The 27,715-nt window shown below is 47.0% G+C and overlaps 1 protein-coding gene across 5 annotated transcripts; it reads right to left on the bottom strand.

The window, feature by feature from the left end:
• Positions 1–4: 4 nt before the first annotated feature.
• Positions 5–27,715, bottom strand: LOC109567440 (lipopolysaccharide-binding protein-like). 5 transcript variants are annotated; one of them, XM_019972409.2, is made up of 15 exons: positions 27,498–27,715; positions 26,685–26,799; positions 23,584–23,712; positions 22,605–22,760; positions 19,722–19,785; positions 16,480–16,543; positions 15,309–15,400; positions 12,321–12,497; positions 9,398–9,607; positions 8,050–8,232; positions 5,135–5,202; positions 3,675–3,720; positions 2,710–2,773; positions 1,433–1,509; positions 5–549 (listed from the first exon to the last, which is right to left on the bottom strand). In XM_019972409.2, exons 1-15 carry the CDS (start codon positions 27,619–27,621, stop codon positions 511–513), a joined length of 1,608 nt encoding a protein of 535 aa, XP_019827968.2. In that variant the 5' UTR covers positions 27,622–27,715; the 3' UTR covers positions 5–510. The 5 variants fall into 5 exon arrangements, with proteins under 5 accessions (XP_019827968.2, XP_070657758.1, XP_070657757.1 ...); XM_070801657.1 differs by lacking the exon at positions 2,710–2,773; XM_070801656.1 differs by lacking the exons at positions 5–549; positions 2,710–2,773 and having other exon boundaries at positions 1,330–1,509.

The raw sequence follows: 27,715 nt of genomic DNA, 5'->3' as shown, positions 1-27,715 counted from the left end.
CAACTCAAAATTGAAATCATTTATTGGATAGATTTGTAGTCCATGTAGGAGCTGGGTGGTCTGTGGTCTCAGTGAGTCTTCTCCACCAATAAAGTAGTAGCTGCTACCGTTAGAACAAGGCTTTAAGCCCATTTCTGTCTGACTTGCTCCTTTAACCATGACATCAAATAACATCTACAAAGTTGCACATGTATGTTTAATGTTGAGCAGGATGCTTTGGGCTACATGGTGGTTGAACACTGCTCATATTTTTTTGCGTCATTGAAGTTTTCTCTAGGGGACCACAGGCAAGGAGTTGGAGTTGGCTCCCCAGAGAGTCTGAGGACAGCTGAAAGAACGTGTAGGGATACGGGAAGGGGTGGAGGAAGTCAGGTGTGTCTTCAGGCGGCAGACTGAAGACATGAGGACAGGACACCCACGGGAGAAGAGGCAGCTTCGACCCCGCAAGGTCAAGGGCAGTCCTCTTGTGTCATCCACTCCTCCAGCCACAGTTACTTTTCCGTCGTCAGGCTAATCAACATCAACATTGGCCCCTAAGAACACGAAGTTCTGGAGAGAAGGCAAAAAAGACGAGAAAGATCATTTTCTGAGCCGCACTGCGTCAGCTTCCTGAAAGGGAAGCCTTTACAGGAAAATACAAGTTGTCACTTGAATCAAAAACCATCAGTCTACAAGCCAAGCCCTTGGAGGCCTTAAACACCGTGCCCCGCAGCTGCCTGCCCCTAGGAATTTGTTTGCAATTTCCTGATCTGACTTCTGGAAGACATCCATGAATGCCCCTTTCCTGCTTCATTATTTTACCCCCCTGGGAGAACCATGTACACACGAGTGCTGGTCGAGTTTACTCCCCTCACATAATTAATTTCTAAGGCTGCAGCCCTTAACTTGGAGGGCATATTACACAGTGATGACACAGGTAAACTAGTACTTCTGGGTTCACGTCAGGAAGTGTCCTAGGCCTGTCCCTGGCTCTGCCCCTGGTGTGTTTCTTCCACCAGAAGGCATAGTCAGGTTTTCTCCAGGCCCACCCGTCCAGGGTGGGAGGCCTGGTCAGGGGCCTAGTCGGGGCTCACAGCCGTGGACATTCTGGGCTTTTCAGGTGGCCCCTTATCAGCTCAAGTGGTCCATCTAATCTGACCCCTTTACACCCTCATCCTGCCTTCAATGGCTAACAGGCCTTGTACATTGAAGATGCTCCATTATCATGTTTGAACTGAGTTATTGGGAACTGAGCTATTTGACTGAAGCCAAGATTCCAGATCATCAAAACGTGTCATTTATACTCCAAAATTTAAAACAAAAATTCTTTTCCTATGAGGATTCGGTTCAGGATCTACGTGAGGGTCAGGGACTCCCCCAAGTATCCATCAGCCTTAAAGAAAATATCCTGGAAGGTCTAGAGCTCCCAATTCAGACACCACTTCTCACTGACCTCGTGGATTTGGAACTCCAAGCTGTTGAGGTAGGTGTCCCTTGGCAGAGGGAGTGGGATGCCCTCCTCAAGCTTTGCTGAAAGATAAAGAGCAGAGAGCAGTGGGCTGGTCAGAGGAGACGAGGGAGATGTGAAGATGCAGAACATTGCATTTGCAGCTGGCTAAGGAGAGAGCGGGCTGCTTTGACATGTGGCAGGCTACTGGATGCAGGGCACATCTGTCCACTCTTCAGCCTCTGGAGCTTCTACTGGCCCCTTCAAGAGCCCCCTTTCATGCGCTATCTAAAGTGGCCTGGGCTGGGACATGCAGTGAGAGGTGTTTACATGCAAGGACTCAACCCTGAGGACCAGCATCTCCTCCACTTTATCTTCTCCAGGCCAGTTTTGCTGCTCTTATCTCTTGGTCATAAAAGCCAGATGGTGAGGCCAGTTGGAGAAGGCTCTGGCATCAGAGGAGGTGCGCTGGGTTCACAGGCTGCCACTATCCCAAGAAATACTTCCATCACAGTCATCCAGCAAGTCTGCGACCTCGCCTCACCCTAGGACCCAAATGTGCTAACTCCAGGACTTGCCTGGTGGTCCAGTTGTTAAGAATCTGCCTGCCAACGTAGGGGGCAAGGGTTCAATCCCTGGTCCAGGAAGATTCCCCATGCCATGAGGCAACTAATCCTATGCACCGTTGCAACTGAGCCCATGCTCTGGAGCCCACGAGCCGCAACTACTGAGCCCATGCACTACAATTACTGAAGCCCATGTGCCTACAGCCTGTGCTCTGCAGCAAGAGAAGCCACTGCAATGAGAAGCCTGAGCACCATAACTGGAGAGTAGCCCCTGATCGCCACAACTAGAGGAAGCCCGTTCACAACAATGAAGATCCAGCACAGCCGAAAATAAAAATGAAAATGTGCTAACTCCAGGTGCTCTCCACAGCGCTACCTGGAATGTTCAGCCTCCCTTGGGCTAACTCCTTGTGCTTTGGGACTCAACCCAGCCCTCTAGACTGACCTCCAAGTCATGTTCAGCGCCTCCTCATAGCTCCCGCAGTCCTCTAGTTGCCACAGCTTTCTTCTGTGGTGTCATTTATCTAACCATTGTCATTTACATGTCTGCCTTCCCAACAACGTGTGAACTCCATGAGGGCAAAGATCGTGCATCGCTAATCCCCCAGCCACCACAGAAGAGAGGCTCACCTTGTTGAATGAAAGAATGAACCATGAATCCTACAGAAAGGGTAGAATTCAGCTTTTGCATGGGCAGGCTGTAGCAGCTATTCTTACCATTGAGAGAGGGGTACACAATGTGGAGTGCATAGTAATTGAAGATGGATTCCATCAAATTCACCTGGAGCAGAGAAGCGGCCAGAGCAAAGGAATCAAGTAAGACAAGAATAAAAACAGAAATCCATGGGAAGAACATCTGACTCCCCACTCTGAAAACATCAGCCTGTTATCCCATTTACAAAATAGAGGTTGACAATGACCATCACCATGACACATAAACAGTTCCTCGCTCACAACTCCCAAATGCCAAATCTCTGAACTTCATTCTCCACGGGTGTACACAGGCACATTTTGTGACAAAACATGACTTGAACTGTCCTGGTGCTATTTAGTGGATGGTTGTTTGTTTTTATTCTACCTTATTTTAATGTTTTAAAATTTTATTGCAAAACTATGAGTGTGTTTGATTATAGAATGCTGCCCCAGATCCAGGGGGGGCATGCTCCACAGTACCTCCTAAAAATTCCCAGTTCTGAAACTCATCAGTCTCAAGGGCTTTTGAGAAGAGATTGTGTCCCTGGCATTTGTTATAGTGACATATCCTGAGTGTAATATCTGTGAGACATTTGGTCAAGGTGTCTTACTGAATTCATTGCCCCATTTCAAATTGCAGTCCCCATTAGAGCTAGATGCTATTATCATTCCCATTTTATAGTCAAAGAAACAGGCTCAGAAAGGTTAAGTGATTTGCCCAAGGTCACACAGGTAGCAAGTGGCAGAGCTGATGGGCGAGCCCAGACCCACCGTCCTCCAAAGCTCACACTCTGAACGTTCATGTCCTGCCACTCCTTTTGCCCTTCTTGGATGATTAACTTTCGGATGTGATATCCTGATTCCTGCAAGACTACAGTGCATCTTTTCTGGGATCTCGTTGCTTCTCCTGGAGCCCTCCCATGAAGCTTCTTCCCATGAAGCCCTGGTTGGAGAGGACATTCAAGAAATGCTGAAGGACAACAACTCACATTGAAGAAACCGATGTTGGAGTGCTTCAGTTCCAATTTCAGCTCACTGTGCAGAAAGAGAAGCACAGGTCACCCCACGCTGTGGCTGGTACTTTCTCCCAGGTTCCCCCACCAGTGGGGCGTGTGGTACTTGTGGGCAAGGGCATTTCTGGGGGCTGGACACCCAAGGGTTCCTCTGCAGTGGGCTTGTGGACTTAAGCCTTTAAGCATGCACTGTGTGGGACTTCCCTGGTGATCCCGTGGTTGAGAGTCCACTTTGCAATCCAGGATTGATCCCTGGTCAGGGAACTAAGATCCCAGATGCCACAGGACGAGTAAGTCCTTGCACCACAACTACCGAGTGATGAAGATCCCACGGGCTCCACCTAAGACCTGACGCAGTCAGAGAAATAAATATGAAGCATCCATTGTGACTTAAGAAGTGACATCGTTAAAATAATGTTCGCTGAGGCTCTTTGATAACTTTAAGAAATTACGATAATGTAAATATTAACCGGAAAAAGTGGAATACAAAAAAAAAAAGTAATGTATGCCTCCAATGATATAAAAATGTATAAAAAATCTGGAAGGAACCATGAAACTATTAATGGTGATGATCTCTGTGTGGCAAAATGATGGGGGATTTTGTCTGTTTTCTTTTAATACTTTGGTAATTTCCAATTTTTCCTTGCCATGAGCATGTGTTACTTTTACAGCATGGCAATAGACAATAAAAATGGGAAAGAGAGGCATCATAAATGATGCTGGCACGTTGACTCCGTCACTATAAAAGCCAAATCTCAACCCCCTCCACCTGCCATATTGAACTCCCTCCTCACAGGCTTTCCCTTGGCTGCTGACCTGGTCCCCTTGTTCAGAAATTCTAATTACCCTGGATCAATCTCTGTTTTCTGCTCACAGGGCAGGGGAGTTTTGATAATTCCTCAGTAAAATTATGTGAGGTCCTCATGAATCCTCCTTACTTTGCTGTCTCATACTCTAAGCCCTTGGCTGTCTTCTCTGACACTGCAGAGACCCCCAAGCCATATGCACAAACTTGAATTCCAGGACCTCCAAAAGCCCCAAATACTCATTGTTAACTTTTTATTTCTGTAGTTATTTATTTTAATTTGGCCACTTGGCATATGGGATCTTAGTTCCCCAACCAGGGATCAAACCAGTGCCCCCTGCATTGGAAGCACAGCCTTAACCACTGGACTGCCAGGGAAGCCCAGCTTCTCTTTTTAAAGATCTCTTAAGGAGATGTTCATTTTAACAGGGTCAGGGCGTTCTATGAGCCAACAGCATCTAACCCTGAGACCAGGAATTCCTTCTAGGGAACCCATTGCACGTGTACCTCAGCAGGGAGCAGAGCATAGAGTGGATGAAATGTGGGGCACAGGTGAAGGCTCTGAACAGAGGACACTGCTAGGACAAGTGCCTATTCATCCCCTTCTCTTCCCCAACCCATGGCCTCTTACCTCCCTGTGGTCAATGAACCAGTGATCCTGCTGGAGTTCACATTGATGGTGATGGAGATGTTGGTACTCTAGAGAAGCAAAAGAGGATGATCCAGATTCTCGGCCCATGAAGACATGCTACTGGGTCCAAGAGCGAGAGACAAATCTCCAGAAATAGATACCACAACTAGATGTGGGACATATGAGTGAAAAGCAGCTGCCTAAGGATTATGAGGAGGCAGGAGGCTGGTGGCTCCACAGATGACTTTAAAGAGAGGTGAGCTGAGGTTTCAGACATCTCCATCTTCATGGAAGCATCAGGAAGGGGGAAATAAGCCCAGACTAAAGACACAGAGCATGTGAATGGGGAGACTGTCCATCTGTAAGCAGGCCACCAAAAGTTCAGAGTCCCCAAGCCCTAGGGACATTTAAAGACACCAGTAATTAACATCTATGTTTAATGATTAAGGTTGACCTGTTACAGATGTGGGGTTGAACCAGGTGACCGTATCTGGAGGCTCCATCAAGCCTGTCCTATCTATGATGGTTAGCTGTTCTACCTGAGTCCATTTCCTCTTTCCAGGAGGTAAGATCTTACCTGCAACACCTGAATGAATGTTTGTGGCAACATCACCGAACATCTCCACTTTGAAACCTGATTGATATCCCAGAGGCTTGTGGTAGGAAAAACGGAGCACTGTTTGTGTCCCTACCAAAGGACAGAAGGCTGGCTGCTGCTTAGGCATGCTACTGCTACTGCTAAGTCACTTCAGTTGTGTCCGACTCTGTGCGACCCCATAGACGGCAGCCCACCAGGCTCCGCCGTCCCTGGGATTCTCCAGGCAAGAATAGTGGAGTGGGTTGCCATTTCCTTCTCCAATGCATGAAAGTGAAAAGTGAAAGTGAAGTTGCTCAGTCGTGTCCGACTCTTAGCGACCCCATGGACTGCAGCCTACCAGGCTCCTCTGTCCATGGGATTTACCAGGCAAGAGTACTGGAGTGGGGTGCCAATGCTGCTTAGGCATAGACAAGGTAATTATCAGTTTGAACAGTGGCCAAGAACTATTGAAGATGAACAGGGAAGGGTCTGTGGCAGAGTCGGCTTCAAGTTTCGTAAGACAACCCACTGGACTACATTTCCTAGCTTCCTTTGCAGTTAGGAATGGCCCTGTGACTGAGTTCTGGCCAAAGCAATGTGTGTCACTTCCCGACCTTATCTTGGATTTCCCAGTCTCCAGAACTATGAGAAATAAATTTCTATTTTTTAAGTCAGCTAGTCTATGATACTTTGTCGTGGGAGCCCCAGCTAAGACAGCACTTGACATATATCATATCTGGAACTCCCCTGGCAGTCCAGTGGTTAGGATTCTGCACCTCCACTGCAGGTGTGATCCCTGGTTGGTAACTAACATCCTGCATGCTGAGTGACTCGGCCGAGAAAATGAAGGAAAAAAAAAAGGCGTCATTTTCTTTTGACCCCCATGTTTTCTGGTGAAAAACATGCTGCCATTGGAAAAGTTTTTCCCTTAGGGATAAGGTGGTTTTTTTCTCTTGCTGCTTTCAAGACTTTTTCTTTACCTCTAATTTTTGGAAATTTAATTAATACATGTCTTGGCATAGATTTCTTTGGGTTTATCTAGTTTGGAATGTGCTCAGCATCTTGAATCTGCAGCTTTATCTGTTTCTTGCTGAATCTGGGAAGTTTTCAGCCATTATTTCTTTGAGTACTTTTCAGCCCCTCCCACTTTCTCCTCTCCTGAGATTGATGGCCTGAATGTTAGATCTTTTGTTCCTGAGGCACTTTTCATTTTTTTTCTTCGGTCTGTTTTTTCTCTGTAGTTCAGATTGGGTGATTTCTACTGTTCTATTCTCTAGTTCCCTTATTCTTTTCTCTCTGGAGCTTAGCAATAAGTTAAATGTTAGTCACTCAGCCATGTCGACTCTGGGACCCCATGGACTGTAGCCCGCCAGGCTTCTCTGCCCATGGAATTCTACAGGCAAGGATTCTGGGTGGGTAGCCATTCCCTTCTCCAGGAGATCTTCCTGACCCAGGGATTGAACCCAGGTCTCCCTCTGTGCAGGCAGATTCTTCATCATCTGAGCCACCAGGAAGCTATGGTAAAACAATTATTGTCTGAAAGTTTTCTATTTTACTAGACTTCGTTTTTCTGGTTCTTTGGGTGAAGAAAGGAGGGTTTTATTTTTTGTTTATTTGTTTTTTGGGGCCCCACATACTGCCACACAGTTCTCAGATCTCAGTTCCCTGATCAGGGATTGAAACTGCAATCCCTTCATTGGAAGCAAAAAAACTAGAGGGGATTTTGATAGGGATCGTGTTGAGTCTGTGAATGAATTTGGACAATATTGCTATTTTAAAAGTTCTTTAAATTTTATACTTTCTTTAAAAAGGTAATTTGATGATTTTTATTTATAACATTTTAAATAGGTTTATGCAGGAGACACAAGAGACGAATATTTGATCCCTGGGTTGGGCAGATCCTCTGGAGTAGGAAATGGCAACCTACTCCAGTACTCTTGCCTAGAAAATTCCATGGACAAGGGAACCTGAGGGCTATAGTCCACGCGGTTGCAGAGGGTCTGACATGACTTAGCAACTAAACAGCAACAACAACGCTTTAAATTAAATAAATTTTTAATTTAAGTAAATGTAACAATGAGGAAGCTAAAAATTTCCACCTCAGCTGGAGTGAATGACTTTTAAGGTTTCTTGCAACTCTGACAATGTTATGATTTGATTAGCTGTATCAGGAAGCTTGGCTGTTCAGACCAAGTGTGCAAGACCCACTCACAACACACCAGAAATAAATAACCTTCAGCTACTTTAGCTGTGTAGTCTCCCAGTCCTTTAGCCAAGGGAGGGGCTTCTACCCATAGCAAACATGACCTTTTATTGCCCTGGACAGATTCAGACTTACCGCCCTGATTTGGAAGAGGGGCTTGCGGCCAGCAGACTTGGGCCACAAGTCTTCATCCAGAACGAAGGCCTGGATGTCCATCACTGGCATGAACGTCACATTTCCGGGAGTAAATGTCAGGAATGGAGCTGATTCAGGTGATGTCTCAAGCTCTAGTTCCATATTAGGATACAACCTGGCCAGCTGGAAAAATAGGGCAGATACTAGGGGAGGGTACGAGACAAACAGAGGGACCCTGAGCTGTATTAGGGAAGGCCAGATGGGCAGAACCCCCAAGACTCAAGTCTTCAAAGGCCCTAAACTGGCAGTGGAAAATCATAGGATGGTGGGAATTTTATATAATTTTACATGTATATATATAAATATATTAAGTTAAAAAATATATATAGTACATCAAATGGTTAATGTAGCAATTTAGTTGATAAGAAATACAAATGGCTATAAATAAATGCATACATGTTAAAATTCAATAGTAATGGGGATATGCACACAAAATGTAGTTTCACATTATTCCATGAAAATGGCCAAAAATTTCATACATGTGACAATATCCAATTTAGGAGAAAAGACACTCAAAATAATGAGAGAAAAAATTAGCGAATATTCTCAAAATATTTGTTAGTAGGCAATTATATTTTCAGAACTCTTTTTCAGTGGATGGCTTTATGGTTGGAAAGAGCACTTTGATAATGTATCAGAATGGGTAGAAATACACAATGGGCAAGCTCCAGTAACAGTGGATGGTCACTGTACTGCCTCCTACACTGTGTTGACTAGCATGCAAGTTTGGGGCCAGAGCTGAATTGCCTGGCTCAAGAGAGGGGAGGCTGAGAACTCTTCTCCACTCTGCTCCTGCTACTTTTCAGCTCTGCTCTACATAAACAGCAAACAAATAGTGATTGTTGGTCTAGACCCCAGTTATTAGCCTGCCCAATATGTCCCATTTGCACCCTGGAAGGATCCTGAATATTTGTCCTGGCTGAGTGTTATCTCCCATTTGATGATGACCAACCCAGCAGCAACTTAGTGGGGGCAGGTACTAGAGTTGTTCCATTTGATAGATGAAGAAACTGAGGCCCAACAAGATTGAGTTCCCAAGACAGGAAGCAGCAGATCCCAGATTCAAACACAGGCAATCTGAATCTGGATCCTGTGTCTTTATGCCTCCAGAAGTCAGAGAATGATGGAAATTTTGAAGCAAAAAAAATCTTAATAACTTACTTAATAGCTTACTTTTATCCACTATGTTAATAAGCTGTTTGTTTGGAGAAAGTTTATGCACAGCTCGTAGATGTCCACACAATCTCAACATTTGGCCCATGTCAATGGGCTTGTCCTAAGGTCTTACCTGAGGAATAATGGCCCAGAATGAGCTGGTATGCAGCTGGATTGGGAAGTCCAAGGGAATCTGCAGCACACCAAGCAGGAAGCCACTTGAGAAGCAGGACGCCAGAGTAGTTAGAGGCGTGGACTTGGAGGTCAGGCAGCGGGGCCTCAGATGCTGCTTCCGCCAGTTTTTGGCTGACTTATGGTTGATAAACTTCGTTAGGTTCTGTATCTGGAAAAGCAGGATGATCATAATAGCACTTGTACAGGGTGTGCGAGGACTGAACGAGATATTTCTAAAGGTAAAGAGCTAAGTGCAGGGCCTGGAACATAGGAAGGGCTTAATAAATGTCTGTGATTGTTATTCATCACTTCTCAGGATTCTCCCCTAAAGGGCCAACAAGAGCTGGTAACCACCACAGTCTGGATTTAACGTGCTTTCAGATATGGCTTTCTCCTACCCCAAACTCTTTTTCTGGCCAGAAGTCTCTCATGGTGCTATTCTCTACCCATGCCTTGGACTTGTTCATCTTTCCGCTTGGCGAGCCCTGCCTATACCTGTCGACAGCACACCTTCCTCCATCTCTTCCCCCTTCAAGATCCTCACCCTTGGGACTTCCATGGTGGTCCAGAGGCTAAGACTCTATGCTCCCAATGCAGGAGGCTCAAGTACGATTCCTGATCAGGGAACTAGATCCCAAATGCCACAACTAAAAATCCCGCATGCTGCAACTGATATCTGGGGCAGCTAAGTAATCAAATATTAAAAAGAAAGATTCCCACTGTTCATTTGGACTGCTGGGAGTTGGTGATGGACAGGGAGGCCTGGCGTGCTGTGGTTCATGGGGTCACAAAGAATCGGACATGACTGAGCGGCTGAACTGATACTGATTGTTGTTGTTCAGTCACTAAATTGTCCGATTCTTTGGGACTCCATGGACTACAGCACTTCAGGCTTCCTTGTCCTTCACTATCTCCTGGAGTTTGCTCAAACTCATGTCCATTAAGCTGCTGATGCCATCCAACCATCTCATCCTCTGTTGCCCTCTTCTCCTGCCCTCAATCTTTCCCAGCATCAGGGTCTTTTCCAGTGAGTCAGCTCTTCGCATCAGGTGGCCAAACTATTGGAGCTTCAGCTTCAGCATCAGTCCTTCCAGTGAATATTCAGGGTTGATTTCCTTTAGGGTTGACTGGTTTGATCTCCTTGCTGTCCAAGGGACTCTCGAGAGTCTTCGCTAGCATCAGTTCTTTGGCGCTCAGCCTTCTTTACAGTCCAACTCCATTTAGCACTTATCACACTGGTGATAAGTGCACTGCTCGACTGGGAGCTATGAGGGTGCCCTGCTCAGACCTCCCTTCACAGGCATAAGCTGTGAGCAAAGTAGCTGGTTGACAGGCCCCCACATTCCCTGCCTCACACTCAGGCCTCACACCATTCATGCTGGGACCACCCTCTCCCAGACAGCTCCCAGCCCCTGACTGGGCACAGCCCACGTGGTAGAACTGGAGAATTTTCTCAGATTTCAGGATTCGAGGGGATTGCTTAAGACGTGTCAAACTGAAAGTCACAATCAAGGCTTCATTTGCTTACTGCGAGAGAGGAAGCAAGAGAGTAAACAGGAAAGGGCACTGGCCCCGCTGTGTCCCCCTTTTCCCTGTGGCAGGACATAGGATACCATCATGGACCCAGTGGGAGCTGGTGGAGGAGACAGGGAAGGACCAGGAGGCCAAAAAGAAAAAGTACTGACTATTGAGTCAAACTGGAGAAAGCTGTCTTCAAGGCCCCCAGGAAGGGATCTCAGCTGAAGTTACCCACCGCCCCCCCCCCCCCCCATCCACAAATAGGCCTCTGAACGGGATGTATCAAGGCTAGGAATGCAGATTGACAGGCGAGGCACGGGCTTGAGTCCTTAAGGGTACCTCCCTCTGGAAACTAGCAAACACTGGCCATGAACCAAGTCTGGACTGGGTGAGACCTGCCAGGTAAAGCTTAATGTAATTGCCACAGGCAGACCTGAAAGATCACACATAGGATTTCACCTTGGAGCCAGACTCCTCTGACGCCCGCCTGATACACACGCCTCTAATAAGCAAGCTTGGTGCTGTGGCTCCCCTTCGGCTTAGCTGAGACTTAGAGACACAGCAGCGCTTCTGCTGCATCTGCCTGCCTTCCCTTTGCTTCACAGCTATCTCAGGTGGCTCAGATGGTAAAGTGTCTGCCTACAATGTGGGAGACCCAGGTTCGATCCCCGGATTGGGAAGATCCTCTGGAGAAGGAAATGGCAACCCACTCCAGTACTCTTGCCTGGAAAATCCCATGGACGGAGGAGCCTGGTAGGCTACAGTCCATGGGGTCGCAAAGAGTCGGACACGACTGAGTGACTTCACTTCAAGGGCTCGTCCCACCTGCTCCATCCTCCAATGCCCATTATCTCCCCAGGTGTTTTCCTAATAAATCTCTTATAAGTCTGAGGTTGTCTTGGCATCTGCTGCTTGGAGTACCTGATACAACACACAAGAGCCTGTGTTATTTTTTGAAAATACTATCGAGACTTCACTGGTGGTCCAGTGGTTAAAACTTCAAGTTCGAAATCCAGGGGGTGCCGGTTCGATTCCTGGTCGGGGAACTAAGATCCTGCATGTCGCACGGTGCAGCCAAAAATAAAAATTGAAAAAAAAATCATACCGCTACTATAGCTAACATACATACATGCATCAGACTCCAAGTTCTTACAGGCTGTCTCATATAATCCCTGGGGAATAGGCACACTTGGGATTCACACGCACAAAGAGGGAAACTGAGGCACAGCCTGGATTCAGACCCCTATTTGGGAGGCTCCAAATGCCACATTCTTCTCCTGGCTCCCCAGAGCACTCACAGTGGATCTACTGTCCCATCTGATTTTCTCTCCGGGGACCCCCAGCCTCTTCCCTCCCCTACTCACATGCTTATTTTGGATGGTGAATTTCATCTGCCCGGCCTGATGGTAAACCCTGCTGGCCGTGTTGAAGACATATTCAGAGACGGCAAAGTAGATCATGTGGTCGTGTTTCTGGGGCAGCGTGATGGGTGGAGCATCGAAGGGGACTGAGGAGTTCCAGTTTCTGCCGAAGAATTCACCCTGCAGACAGAAGGACACATTGGCCACCAGGGTTCCTACCAGAGAAAATGTCAGGCCCGGGAGGCGGCTGGGCTGGCGATTCCTCTCTAGACTGTAGGGCTGGTGTCTTGGAAGATTCATCTGGCCCCACAGTATGAAGGCCCTAGCAGCTACCTGAAATTCACATGTTGTAAACTGTTTTCTTTGGGTGGGAGCTGTGTCCTGTGTTCTTCCAGGCCCAGGATGCAGGAGAGGGAGCACTGCCCAGGGAAAAGTATGGACTCTGGAGCTTAACTGTTTGGTTTTGGATCCTGGCCTGCCACTTACTTGCTCTGGGATCTTGGGTAAGTCTCCGACTTCTTTGTGCCTCAACTCCCTCACCTGAAAAATGGAGATAATGTGGGACTTCCCTGGTGGTCCAGTGGTGAGGAATCTGCCTTGCAATGCAAGGGATGAGGGTTCGATCCCTGGTTGGAGAACGAACACCCCACATGCCATGGGGGCAACTAAGCCCATTCGCCATAACTACAGAGCCTGCGCTCTGGAGTGCTCATGCTCTGACTAGAGAGCCTGTGTGCCGCAGGGATAGACCCCGCACGCTGCAGCAAAGATCCCATGTCCTGAAACGAAGACCAACACCGCCAAAAACATTAATTAAAAAAATTTAAAAAGTGGGGATGCTAATGGTTTCTACTTCATAGAGGCGGTATGAAATTTATGTGCATTAACATTTGTACGGGCTTCCCTGGTGGCTCAGAGGTTAAAGTGTCTGCCTGGAATGCGGGAGACCTGGGTTCGATCCTTGGGTCAGTAAGATCCCCTGGAGAAGGAAATGGCAACCCACTCCAGTACTCTTGCCTGGAGAATCCCATGGAGGGAGGAGCCTGGTGGGCTACAGTCCATGGGGTCGCAAAGAGTCAGACACGACTGAGCGACTTCACTTTCACTTTTCACTTTCACTTTCACTAACATTTGTACAAATACTTAAAATAGCACTTGGCTCATAGTGAGAGGAGCTTCCCGAGGTGGCGCTAGTGGTAAAGAATCTGCCTGCCGAGGCAGGAGACATAGGTTTGCTCCGGAAGATCCTCCGGAGGTGGGCATGGGAACTCATTCCAGTATTCTTGCCTGGAAAATCCCATGGACAGAGGAACCTGGCGGACTATAGTCCATAGCGTTGTGAAGAGTCGGACATGACTGAAGCGACTTAGCATGCACACTCAGAGTAAAAAGCATGTAAAGAAAGTGTGAAGTTGCTCAGTCGTGTCCGACTCTTTGCCCCATGGACTGTAGCCTACCAGGCTCCTCTGTCCGTGGGATTCTCCAGGCAAAAATACTGGACTGGGTTGCCATTTCCTTCTCCAGGGGATCTTCCCAACCTAGGGATCGAATTCAGGTCTCCCAAATTGCAGGCAGACACTTTACCGTCTGAGCCACCAGGGAAGCCCTGTAAGTGTTAGGTGTTAGTTAAATAAATAAAACTGGAGAGGGGTGACACTCCAGGACCTGTCTCAACAAGGGTTGTGGGAAAGACCAGAATGAAGACAGAGTGTATTCTTTTCCTACTGCTGCTGTAACAAATGACCATAATCTTAGTGGTTTAAAACAGCAGAGACTGTAGTCCTTCACGTTTCTGGAGGTTAGAAGTTAAAACTCAAGATGTTGGCAAGTCTGCCTTCTTGAGGCTTCTGGGGTGTATCTGCTTCCTTTTCTACCCTGTAGAGGCCACCTGCATTCCTTAGCTTCTGGACCCTCCCTTTCATCACTCTGACCTTTAGTTCCAAGCTCTTGTTTCTGTTGTCACATTGCCTCCTGTCCTTTATCACCTACCCCCTTATAAGGGGCTTCCCTGGTGGCTCGGATGGTAAAGCATCTGCCTGCAATGCAGGAGACGCAGGTTCGATCCCTGGGTCTGGAAGATCCCCTGGAGAAGGAAATGGCAACCCACTCCGGCACTCTTGCCTGGAAATCCCCACAGTCAGAGGAGCCTGGGGGCACAAAGAGTCGAACTCGACTGAGTGACTAAGCACAGCACATGATGACAGCAACGTGAAAGTGAAGTGAAGTCACTCAGTCGTGTCCGACTCTTTGTGACCCGGTGGACTGTAGCTCACCAGGATCCTCCGTCCATGGGATTCTCCAGGCAAGAATACTGGAGTGGGGTGCCATTTCCTTCTCCAGGGGATCTTCCTGACCCACAGATCAAACCCAGGTCTCCTGTATTGCAGGCAGACGCTTTAACCTCTGAGCCACAGCTAGCCTACTAATCCAGGATAATCTTGTCATTTCAAGATCCTTCATTTAATTAAACATTTTACCGTATATTTCAAAATCCCATTTGCCATACACAGTAAAATGTTCAGATTCTGAGGACTGGGACACGGACATCTAAGGGAGACATTTTTCAGTCTACTAAGGGAGTAAGGCAGGTAGTAATAATACTGTACCCATACACATACTACATGCCAGGCACTTGGCTATGCACATTATACACATCTCACGTAATCCCTGTAGTCACTTTATGATATAGGCTATTATTATTCAAATTCCATGGAGGCTCAGAAAAGTTAAGTCATTCTCCCAAGATTCTTCAGCACATAAGTGCTAGGGTCTTCTGGATTCCAGACAGATTTACTATGCTGGTTCAGAGACCTCATCTTGGGTTTTGTTCTGCCGTGTGTGCTGTGTATCACATCTTCCCACTGTGGGCACTGGTCAGGGACATGGACTGACAAGCAGATGGTCTGGAGGACAGGAGAAGCCAACTCTGAGAGGGAGAACTGGATTTCTGCCAGTCCCCGGCTCCAAGGCCCTTTCTCTACAGCCCCTTACCTTGAAGGGTGTATCCAGGCCTTGGAAGGTCACCTGGGGAGCTCCTACTAAACGGTAGTCAATGCCGGCAATTTGGTCAATCATTGAGGTGACTATGAGCAGGAAAGAGACAGTATTATGAACAAGGGAGCCAAACACAGTTGTTCAAGTTGTGCATTGTGCAAATCTACGGAGCTCTTTTCCCATATAGTCTTTGGAGAGTGAAAATGGGGTTGGTGCTGATCAATGGTAACTTCAGTCACAGAGTGAGTGCTTCATAACCTCATTCATTCAGTATTTATTGAGTACTTGCTATATACCAGGCACAATGAATGCAAGAGGCTGATGAAACAGGTTAGTAGGAGAGTCAAAGTCTCTGTTCTTCTGGAGCTGGCAATCCAGAAGGGAAAAAAAGAGAAGTATTTGAGCAAATAGATATAAAGTCACAACTCTTCTAGGTAGCATAAAGTCACAGGATGATGCTAGCCATATAAAGGGGGTGAAACGGGGGATATAGAGTCAGAGGAGGTTTTGCTTGGGCCGAGATCTGAAGGAGGAATAGGTGTCAATTGGTTGGCAGGGCAGGCAGAAGGGGGGACTCGGGGAAGGATGTTCCTGGCAAAGGGAACGACACATGCAAAGATCTTGTAGAAGTATGGGACATGGTGTATTAGTGGAATCACAGGGACCCATGTGGCAGCCAAGTTGCCCAGAGCAAGATGAAGCTGGCAGTCAGGCCTGCCCATGGGATGCTGTATCACCCACTGCGGGGTTGATATTCTGATAGTCAGGGGAGTCTTTGATGGCTTTAAGAAGAAGGGAGGATCTGACCTGATGTATGATTGTACAAGGTCCTTTGGATGCCGGATGGGCAAGGCTCAGGGGTGCATGGGAATCTCAGAGCACTCCTGTTTTGTTCAAGCAGCCAGTACAGAGTCAGCATGTGATTCTCCCATGTATTTGTAATCCTTTGCTCACTGGTGCACCCAGCAGGTTGCTGAGTCCCCACCCTCGATCACCTTATGCCCCCGTCTCCAGACAGCAGACCCTCATATGTCCAACCATGTAGGATGGAGAAATACTTGATGGGGAAAATTCTCCCAGGGTTCTTGGGAGATGATGGTGATGGTTCCAGGGGTACTGTGTGCCATGGCACCTGACAGCACCCAGAGAAGAGAAGAAGGCTGCAAACCTGGCAGAGTGCGGAGATAGGGCTCCAGGCGGGAGGCTGCTGACTCCTTGACCATTTTGCAGATCTGCCGAAGTGGACGAGACAGCCACGTGAGTCCTTCCACATCTCTCTCCCAGACCATGTCCCTGCCCACTTCCTCACTGCCACTTCAGGAACCGTGGGTCATATGCCCGCCCTGTAGGCAGGTGAGTGGAGGGGAGGGAGAATATGGTGAAAATGGAGACAAGACCTCCATCAACCACAACACTTGGTCACTGCCCATTTGTGTTTGCCCAGCTTAAGTTCCTAGACTTTTCTGGAACCCTCATTAAAAGCAGATGGTGGTCAAGTCAGCACTTCCCTGAAGTCTGCTCTTGCCATGGTCTTCAATTCAATGTCTTGGTTGCTAAGTGCCCAGAAGTACAGTATGCATTTATTAGACAGCAGAGGTTGGTGGGGGGAACTTCCCTGGCGGTCTAGTGGTTAAGACTTCGCCTTCCAATGTATAGGGTGTGGTTGGGGAGCTAGGATCCCACATGCCTCCTGGTCAAAAAGCCAAAGTATAAAACAAAAAGCAATATTGTAACACATTCAATAAAGATTTTAAAAGTGGTCCACATCAAAAAATATTTTAGAAAAAAGAAAAGAGACAGAGGGATCAGAGGGACAAAACAGAAAAGCTTCTAGGTGCAGGAGGCAGCTCTTATATCAGAGGCTCCACCGCCCCATCTTCCTGCTCCTTTGCCATCTCTTCCTACTGGGATTCCTTGCCATCTGGGATTAGCGGATCTGTGAAGGGGCTCCGTGCCTGGTCTGCAGGCAGTACTCAGTAGGGCCACCAGAGGGCGCCCCAAAGCACAGCCAGGAGAACTCCGTTCCTCAGCCAGCCACCCAGCTTCCTCCTCCGTGTCAAGAATGGGAGAGACCAGAAGTTAGAAGCTTGTCACTTCCTAACGTTAGCCATATCTATACTATTTCTATGAATTTTCCCTTCTTACCTGTTAAAGTAATTAATATTTCTTTTATACTGAAAGTGAAAGTGAAGTCGCTCAGTCGTGTCCGACTCTTTGCGACCCGCTGGACTGTAGCCCAATAAGCTTCTCCATCCATGGGATTCTCCAGGCAAGAATACTGGAGTGGATTGCCATTTCCTTCTCCAAGTGGCCTTTTAAAAACTATATAGTCACTTAGTCATGTTAGACTCGTGACCCCATGGACTGTAGCCCGCCAGGCTCCCCTGTCCATGGAATTCTCCAGGCAAGAATACTGGAGTGGGTTGCCATTTCCTTTTCTGGGGGATCTTCCTGATCTAGGGATCAAACCCTGGTCTCCTGCACTGCAGACAGATTCTTTACTGTCTGAACCACCAGGGAAGCCCCTAAAAACTATAGACGTTTAATAAAAAATACAGAAAACTACCACTGTTTTCAAAGGGAAACTGTTACCCTTGGCATAAACAGGATATACCTGGGGAAAAAAGTGGGAAAAGCCACTCTGCAAGGTGGGCTAGATATAGCTGCCCACAAGATAATGCCCCTTCTTTGTTAAAGGAAAGTGTTCAGCACATATTAGCCCTAAATGGAGACTTCCCCTTTGACATGAAAGAGAAAAGGGACCGCATAGGGAATCCCTTGTTCATTTTATCATTCTGCATAATTTAAATGATTATGGGGGAGCTGTCCCCACTTTGGGAACCACTGTTTGATGCAAACTCCAAGTCAGCCTGTGTCCGGTGCACCTGGCCTGGCTTCTCCTGAAGCAGAGGGTACGGGCAGCGCTCCCGGGCAGCCAGCCCTTCCAGGCCTGCATCCATCCACCCCCAGCCCCTCTCTCTGCAGAGCCACCTGGGGCTTTGCACTCACAGCCCCATGGAGGCCGGTCAGTGACCGCATCCTTGGAAACTGTTCTTGTGCTTAGCCTCTCTGACACCTGCCCCGCTTCCCACTGGACACATGGCTCCCGGATTTTTCTGGCCCATGTTTCCTGTGTTGGTAGGGCAGAGACCACCCTTGCCTCTGGCCTCAACATGCTGCACAGGGCTACAGGAGCATACATGTCTATGAAAATAAGCTTGCCCTCCCCCTTTTTTAAGCTTGCCCCCTTTACCTAGCTGCTCTTCTGTACTAGGCACTGGTCAGTGCCTGTAGCTATGATGTCGTATGGTCCTCACAATAGCCCTCCAAGGTAGGTGCTACGATTCTTTCTATTATTTTTTTGGCTGCACCTCACGGCATGCAGAACTTCCCCAATTAGGGAAGGAACCTGCAGCCCCACCCCCTGCAGTGGAAGTGGGGAATCTTAATCACCGGCCCACCAGGGAAGCCCTATTTCTATTTTATAGATAAAAATCCTAAGGTCCAGAGAAGTTAGGCCAGTTAACCAAGGCATCACAGCCAGCAAAGTGGCAGAGCTGGGATTTAAACCCAAAGTATCTGCTTACAGAGTTCATGCGCTCAACAGTCCTCACTGATGAAGGAGGTGAAACCCAGTTGGGAAATGACTCTGGAACAGTAATAACGTGAGTCCTCTGAACACACCCAGTGTACCTCTATCTAATCAAATCCTCAGAGCTCCCTTCAAAATAGGGGTTATTGTCTCCATTTAACCAATGAGGAAACTGAGACTCCAGGGGGGTCCCTCAATTTGCCCGAAGATACACAGAGGGGAAATGGAAGAGGTACCTCTTTGCCTCTAAGACCAAGGCTTTTTGTAGAGGTGAGAGATACCAAGGGCTGACCTCACTGCTGTTTTCAATGTGGTGCATTTTATCGGATCAGGATAGGGAACATTATTTGAGAAATATTTTCCTCTATTTGAGATAAGAAAGATATCCTAGGTTTTCTCCCTGAAACTCTTAGATTTATTTTGGCATTTAAATCCTTAGACCAAAAATAAATAAATAAATAAATAAATAAATCCTTAGACCAAAAAATAAAAATAAAAAATAAAAAAATAAATCCTTAGACCACCTGGAGTTGATTTTTGTATATGGTGTGAGGAAAGGATTTAAAGTCACTTCTCCATATCTAACATTATTTATAACAAAGATATCACTCTATCAGTTCCAAATGCCAATTTAGCATGTGTGGTTATACAAATCTGGGAAAGCCTTGACATTTTCCTTTACATCATGAATGAAGAAGCTTTTGCTAAGCAAATTCCAATGACAACATATTTAAGAGCCAAGACTGTGTCTACACACCAAACGTGTACATGCCGATGATCTGCGTGTTAACTACAAATCTGCTCATCCTTTTGTTTACCTTTTGTTCCAAGATGTTTTTGACATTGTTTTCAATTCTTTCATGGAAGAGGTTCAGGATCCAGCTGGAGAAAAGAGGAAATCAGGTCAGAGCCCTTAGCTGAGACTCCTAAGAGAGGGCTAGTGCTGGCACTAGTGGTAAAGAAACTGCCTGCCAAGGCGGGAGACACAGATGTGGGTTGGATTCTTGGGTCGGGAAGATCCCCTGGAGGAGGGCACCGGCAATCCACTCCAGTATTGTTGCCTGGCGAATTCCATGGACAGAGGAGCCTGACCAACGACAAGTCCAGGGAGCCCTAAGGAGCTGGACACAACTGAGTGACTAACACTTTCACTTTCACTTCCCAAGAGAAGGGTTACCCATGGATCTGAGCTTTCCCATGTGCTATTCCAAGAAGGGGCCTGGCCAGATGAATTTGATCCTAGGGATGGTGACCATAGCATGCTGCTAAATCAGAAATATAGGTGAGAGTAGGCTAGTTAGGGGTGTGGTATTAACTATACACATCAACATCGCCAATATTCTTTTCCTTCCACAAAATCCACTCATTTCCTATTTCCAGTCCTGGTGGTTCAGTGGGACTAACCCTACTCCTAACCCCTAGGTCTAGAGGTGGGCCCTAGACCCTGGCTCAGCCAGTAAGAGTCCAAAATGATTGATCCAAGGAATGGTCTTGTCACCACACATTGACCAACAAGAACTTGGTCAAAGTTCTTATTGGCCAATGCTCTACCTGGAGCCCTATGGAAAAGGTTGCTCCTGCTTGCTGAGATGGTGGGCTCTAACTGACAAGGAAACCTGGCTTCCTGAGACCATCTCTGCCACTCTAAGAGTGGAGGACCCTGTCTGAGACTGAGCAGACCTAGACCCAGGAGACAGAGAGATTCCTGGCAATATCAAACACCTAAGCCAATCGCAGCTTTGGCTTCCTCCGTGGACTTTTGGGGCTTCCCTGGTGGTTCAGTGGTAAAGAACCTGCCTGCCAATGCAGGAGATGTGCGTTCAATCCCTGGGTGGGGAAGATCCCCTGGAGGAGGAAATGGCAACCCACTCCAGTATTCTTGCCTGGGAAACCCCATGGCCAAAGGAGCTTGGCGGGCTACGGTCTATGGGGTTGCAAAATCCTCTGACATGACTTAGTGACTGAGCATGCACAGACTTTTTAGGTATATGTGAGCCAGTCAAGTCCATTCTCAATGCTTAAACACCTGAGTTGAATTTCTGTAACTTGCAACTTAAAGGAGGCTGGCGAATTTGTATGTCAAAAATTTTAAAGATTTCTTGGGGAGAAGGAACGGTGGACCGAGAAGAATAAGAATGGATATGAATAATCTTCTTAGAAAACATGAAATACGTGGCTCTTAAGGATGCACAACATTATTCACAATATAGCACTCACTAAAACTGAGACACTGTTACCTTTCAGATTGGCAAAAAGCTTAATCTCTGATGATCTGCCCGTGATGGCGATTGTACTTTCTTACCTTGCTAATGGATGTGAAAACTAGCAAGTCCCTTGGAGGGCAGTTTGTTGGTAAATATTAAAATTAAAAAATGCACATACCAATTTAAGAATAAATCCTAGAGTTTATTTGACCAGGTATAAAATGATATTATTCCCCAAGGTTATTCTTCTAGCATTATTTATAGTAACAAATGACAGGAAGAAACCCTCACTCCCAAACTAAAAATGTATTTATAGAGGACTAACTATATATGTTTTGAAAAGTTAAAGTGTTAGTTGCTCAGTCGTGTCTGACTCTTTGCAACCTCATGGGCTGTAGCCTACTAGGCTCCTCTGTCCATGGAATTCTCCAGGCAAGAAGCTCCCCTGCCAACTCCATTCTGCTCTTCTCTGTGTCCTGGAGGGCTGATGTCTAGAGATTCATCTCCCAAACTCTCTTGCTCTCTGGCTGCTGGTTGTTTTGGCTAATCGGAGGCACAGGCAGGAAGGAGAGAGGAGATGGGGTGCTTATACCAGGCGCCTCCCTGTTGGACACTACAGTCCGGTCCCCTGTCCCCTCCTCTGAGATTTCAGTTCTTTCCGGCTCTGGTAACTCCCTTGCCCCCTTGCCTCCCTTGCTGAACACTCCTTCATCCTGCCCACACTCGAGTTAATATTCCCCTCTTGTTTGCCACTGACTCTTGTCAGTTAAGCCTTTCGAGTTGCCCTCTGTGTCCTGTTGGGATCAGTGATGAAGTGCCAACCCAAACACAGTGAGAGGCTGTCACCCCACAGACCACCACCGTTCATTCCATATTCACTGAGCGGACCCTCCAGGGAAATCACTTTGAAATGCGGGCTTACCTTGAAAGACAGTCTTGCCCAGGCATTGGCAAACTGTTTCTTAAAGGGCCAGATTGTCAATACTTTTGGCACTGCATGCCAAATGGTCTCTGCCAACTACTCAACACTGCTGTTGTCAGACTAAAGCAGTCCTGGACGAATGGGCATGGCTGTGTTCCAGTGAAACTTTGCTTACTGGTGGCTGTGACTTCCCTAGTAGTCTAGGGGCTAAGACCCCATGTTCCCAATGCAGGGGGCCCAGGTTCAATCCCTGGTCAGGGAACTAGATCCCATGAATCGCAACTAAGAAGTTGCTTGCCACAACTAAAGATCCCACGTGCAACAAAGATCAGTGATCCCACATGCAGAACTAAGACCTGGTGCAGCTAAATATACAAATGAATATTTAAAAATAGATAAATTTAAGCAATGGTTGGCAGGTGGATTTGGCCCCTAGGCCTTACTTAGTTCATTGACCTCTGATCTTGATGGATCCTCAGTATTGCTCTCATGTCCCATCGGAGGCATCCCTTGGGTGAGCTGGATGCTGAGGCAGCTCTGACAATCTCCAGCAGGTGTGTTTGGGGGTCACTTACCTTATGTGTCCAGAAATTTCAATGCTGACATGGCCGATGGAGTTGTGGCAGTGGGTCACGGAGACAGTGGGTCGCCCAGACTGGTCCTTGTCCAAGTTCAGAGAAACCAAGACGGACATGCCATCCACACTCAGATCAAATGTGCCATGTAAGGTGCTGGGTGGGAGAAATGAGAAGCAAAGGGTATAGAGTCAGTCACCTCCCAGAAGATGAGCCAAGCTTATGCAGAACCAGGTTTGTCTCTCAATCCCCACCAACTAGTTGTGGGTCCTGAGTCTCAATTTTTAAACTTCCCAGGTGGGGTAGTAGTAAAGGATCTGCTTGTCAATGCAGGAGACATAAGAGTCTCGGGTTCCATCTCTGGGTCAGGAAGATCCTCTGGAGAAAGAAATGGCAACCCATTCCAATATTCTTGCCTGGAGAATCCCCATGGACAGAGGAGCCTGGTGGGCTGCAGTCCATAGGGTTGCAGAGTTCGGACACGAGCGGTTTAGCATGCACACATAGCTGGTGTCGAGTATTTGCTGTGTGCCGGGCACACTGCTAAATGCCTTATAACTGTTATTTTATATAAGCTGCAACTGCACCTATGAGGTGGATTATTATTGACCCCATTTTACAGATAATGAAACTAAGGCTTAGGGATGATCAGATCTGTGTCATTTATTGACTGGAGAGGTTTCAGCCCAGAAAGGGAATTCCACTGGGGGAGGACATTTTGTTTTGTGTTATGCAGTCTCTAAGTCGTGTCCACCTCTTTTGCAACCGCATGGAGCCCGGCAAGGCTCTTCTGTCCCTGGGACAAGAATACTGGAGTGGGTTGCCGTTTGTTTCTCCAGGGGATCTTCCCAACCCAGGGATCAAACCTATGTCTCCTACTTGGCAAGCGGATTCTTTCCCACTGAGCCACCAGGGAAGCCCAGGAGAGGATATGACCTTGCCCAAAGTTGAGACACAGTCTAACGCCAGTACTACTCACATGAAAGACTTTTTCACCTTCCAGTTCCCACTGACAGATACATGGTTATTGGACAAGGAGGCTTTGATATCCTGTCTTGGGTGTAGACTCAGCTGGGAGTTCCGGAGTAAGAAGTGATGGATCCTTATTCTAGGGAAGGAAGACAGATCATGAGACTCAGAAAAACCAGGGGCACTTCAGTCCTCTAAATGAATCTTGAGAGTCCCCTTCAGCCTCTCACACTCTTTCAAGTTTACCAACTTAAACCAAAAAGGACAAATCATTTCATTCACATCCTTCATGGTCTGCTCAGGTGTTACCTCCTCCAGGAAGCCTTTCTTCCCCAAGCTTCCAAGACCAAAGACCTTCCTCTTGCCTCTGACACCCACCCTCACGAGCTGCCCTTGTCTATCTTACTGGATTCTCACCACCTTGAGGACCTTGTGGATGGTCTGCCCCTGCCCCCATGCCGTCTGCCTGCCTTTCTGTAGAAAAACTTTAGTCAAAGAATACATTTAATTGGAGAAGTGAGAAAACATAGAAACAAAGGAAAATAGTCAAACCAGAACAAACAAGAATACTTTAGTCATTAAAGAAAAAACCTTTAGTTCCTGCTCAAGGGCTTTAGATAATATTCTGAGCCATGTCCTTTGAGCCATTTTGTATATAGTGAAACCCCCACTATGTGGAAGAAGTTAACCACATGACGGCCAGAAGGTAGCTATGATGTAATTCCAAGAATCAGCCTCCAAGAAATGGGAACAAACCAACTCTGTAACTATAGACTAATTTTGCTTAAAAAGAGTCAAGATGATGCTGATCAGACCACTGAATGGCCAATTCCAGGATGACTGGCGGAGCTGACTGTGCCGCTTCTGCATGCAGCCCGGTCCCTCCACCTACACACCCCTGAAACTCTTGCCCACTGATTGGCAGCGGGGAGTTGGCCTTTGGAACTGACTCCACCCTCTCCTTTGTTTGCGGCCTCTGAAATAGCACAAACTTTCCTTTCCACCAAACTTTCCCCTTTCAAATGGCAAGCATCTGGATCTCACTTGTGTAACACTGCGAGCTGGCTTTGTATCGTGTATCCTTCAGCTTCCCTTTTGTATTCCCACCCTAACCCACTTGGAATACAAATAAGAGCTCACTATTTAGATCCTGGGACCTGTGGGGCATACATATGAGAAATATGCTGTAGACACACTTTTCTTTTCCTATAGAGTTAAAAAAAAAAAAAAAAACAAACATTGTTCACTTTCCCTTACAGCCTCAATCAACTGCAGGTGAGTAGCAGTGACCCCTCTAAACAGGGCAGGTGCCTTCCAGGTAAACATTGCTCTGGTCATTTGTTGTTGTTTTTTTGTTCACAGATCCATTGCTTCTTCGTCCCTTCTTCTAAACATATGTTAGCTGGGAATGATGTGTGCAAACTACATTTCCCAGAATTCTTTGCACCTGGTGTCTGGTTAGGACTGGCCAATGGGATGCTTTGGGAAGAGATGAGTGGATAGGCAAAGAGAAGCCAGGATATTTTTTCTCCTCTCTGCCTCAGATTGTGTCTTGGTAGTGTTGGTTATATTTCCACATTGGGGCAGCTCCTGCAGACAGCCCGTTCCTTCATGATCTTAGCTCCTTTCTAGAGACCCTGGATCTTGTACTCTGTTGATTTTGTCTTTTGTCTTGTCTTTTTCTCTCTAGCTTTTAGGGATGTTAGTAGCTTTTCATTGCTGCTAATTTTAGGTTGTGTCATCATTCTCAAAGTGGCTTTTCAACTCTTCCAACACCTTTGTAGCAAATTCCTTATATGCAGTTCCCTCCACTGAAGTTCCTGGCGTGGGTTTTCTACTTTCCCAGCTAGTGCCTGATGGATACATTCACCCTGCCTGGGACACTCATCTTCATTACTCACTGTGGTCATTTAAGTTGGTGGTTTTTGTCAGATCAACACTTATTTGTCCACTCAACAAAAATTCATTGAGATTCTCCTGCTCTGTCAGACCTGGCTCCAGACACAAAAGCCATAGAGATTCAAAACTCAGTCCTTGCCCTTGGAGAGCTTACAGTTGGTGGTAAATCCGGATGTTAATAGACCACAGTAACTCACTGTGAACATCAACTGCAAGGGGGTGCTCTAGGGCTGCGGTAAGGAGCGTCACTCTGTAAGTGGCACGTCCTGGATATTTTCTGTCTGTGCATAAATTTAAAATGACTTCTTTTTGCCGACTGTCTCAGGGAAATTGTCTTGAGAGACTTGAGAAGGATTCCAAGAAGCAGCCTTTTCTGTCAGTGGTGGACAAACGATCCCCAAGAACCTATTCTGGACACTGAGGAAGCTGGGGAAGGAGAATTCATATAATCAAAGAATGAATGAAAAAAGAGTAAGGGGTGAGGACTCTAGGGCTGAATATGAGAAAGCTGGAGGGAGTGTAAGATTAGTTACATCTCACAGGGAGGGAGAAGGGGAACCAGGGCTGTTAACCAGAGACCAGGAGGCTCCTGCTTCATTTCTTACTGGGGATATGTGTGGATGCTATCTTCAAGGGGTAGTATGCAAATAAAATGTGGACAGGGTCCAGAAAGGCTTAAAGTCCTTGACTGCAACCCCTAACAGGCTCTGAGGGGTTGATGGTACATCTCAAACAAGTCCTTGATCTGGAGAGTAGCCAGGGTTCCCTGTGTATTAGTCCCTCAGTCGTGTCCAACTCTTTGTGATCCCAGGGACTGTAGCCTCTCCCCACGGAATTCTCCAGGCAAGAATACTGGAGTGGGTTGCCATTCCCTTCTCCAGGGGATATTTCTGACCCAGGGATCAAACCCAGGTCTATCGCATTGCAGGCAGATTCTTTACCATCTGAGCCACCAGGGAAGCACCCAGGGTTCCCTGGCAGAGGAAGAATCCAGAGCTGATCTTTGTAGGGCTGACATAGGAACTGATGAATGGTTTCTAATTCAGATGATTCAAAAAACACATAGCACCTTCCAAAAGTCCCACAAGAGCTGGCCACAATCCCTTTACCTTTAGTCCAAGTGATGGCTCAATGTTTATCCCCCTTCCCCATGACCCTAGGTCCCCATTCTTCCCTTTCTGCTGCCCCCGTGGAGGAGAACAGAGACCTCACCCACTAAACACATAGTTCACACTTCCAAGCCAACCAATTCCGTAGCTTCCTGACAAATCAGGCAACTTGATGGTGGACAGGTCATTCTTCAGGGTGGCTACTCCATATTGATGGGCTGGAGGGACATAGAGTTAACACATTCAGTGGGAGGTAGCTAAGTATAACAGTTGAATGGCTGGGCTTTGGAGTCATGTGGACTGGGATGAAATGCAGGATTTACCACATACTATTGTAATCCCAAGCAATTTCCTTATACTCCCTGAGCCTCAGTTCCCCCATCTGTAAAATGGTAACAACAACAACGATGATGATGATACTAACCTGAGTCTGAGAATTAAATTAGATCATGAATGCAAAGTGCCAGGTTAGTGGCAATCATTGTTATTTATTCATCCAGATCAAGGTCGTGGAAGCAGTAGTGGGATACAGTGGGGCTTTTGAGGAATACCTAACTGCAGTTTGGTCAAACCTTAGAGTTTTTGACTATTGCCTGGGTCATGTGAACAATGCAGATGTCCGTATCCAACTTCATCCAGTCTCAGGTGGGTCTCTGGGATCTGTATTTTAATATGTATCCCAGCAACTCTAATATGGGTGGTCCATGGACCACCCTGGGAAGAAATACTGATCTAGTCCTATCCTTGGCTTCTGTCATTCAAGATGAGGAATCTGAAGCCCCAAGGTTTCTAAGGCTGATATCCAAGGTTTCTAAGCCAGGCAGTGGCAGAACCCCAGCCTGTGACTCCTCAACCTGATGACCACACCACTTTGGTGGGCAGAAACGAGCCCCAGAGGAATCACACCCCCTCTTACCATATTCCAGGCCTTTTCCGGTGATTCTGACCATGAACCCGGGATTAGGTGTTCCTTCTCCAAACCTGGTGAACTCTGCCAGCAACAGTAGGGCGACTACCATATAGTATGGTCTGGCCATCATCCTGTCCTCAGCTCCTTCCTGGGCAGGGATGGGTCACAGTCTCTTTGTAGGAGCCTCCCTTAGTGAAGGTGATAGCAGAATCTTAGGTGCTTAT

This window comes from Bos indicus, chromosome 13 (genome assembly GCF_029378745.1).
Source record: "Bos indicus isolate NIAB-ARS_2022 breed Sahiwal x Tharparkar chromosome 13, NIAB-ARS_B.indTharparkar_mat_pri_1.0, whole genome shotgun sequence".
NCBI classification, from domain to species: Eukaryota; Metazoa; Chordata; class Mammalia; order Artiodactyla; family Bovidae; genus Bos; species Bos indicus.
The sequence above is the reverse complement of the archived record's forward strand: the minus strand, read 5'-3'. Positions and strand labels throughout refer to the sequence as shown.

Coding starts and splice junctions, on each gene's coding strand:
- LOC109567440 (XM_070801655.1), bottom strand. CDS start 27,621: ATGATGGCCAGACCATACTATATGGTAGTCGCCCTACTGTTGCTGGCA. Junction 22,761..23,583: donor AAGGTGAAAAAGTCTTTCAT/GTGAGTAGTACT, acceptor TCTCCCACCCAG/CACCTTACATGGCACATTTG. Junction 16,544..19,721: donor AAAACATCTTGGAACAAAAG/GTAAACAAAAGG, acceptor CCACTTCGGCAG/ATCTGCAAAATGGTCAAGGA.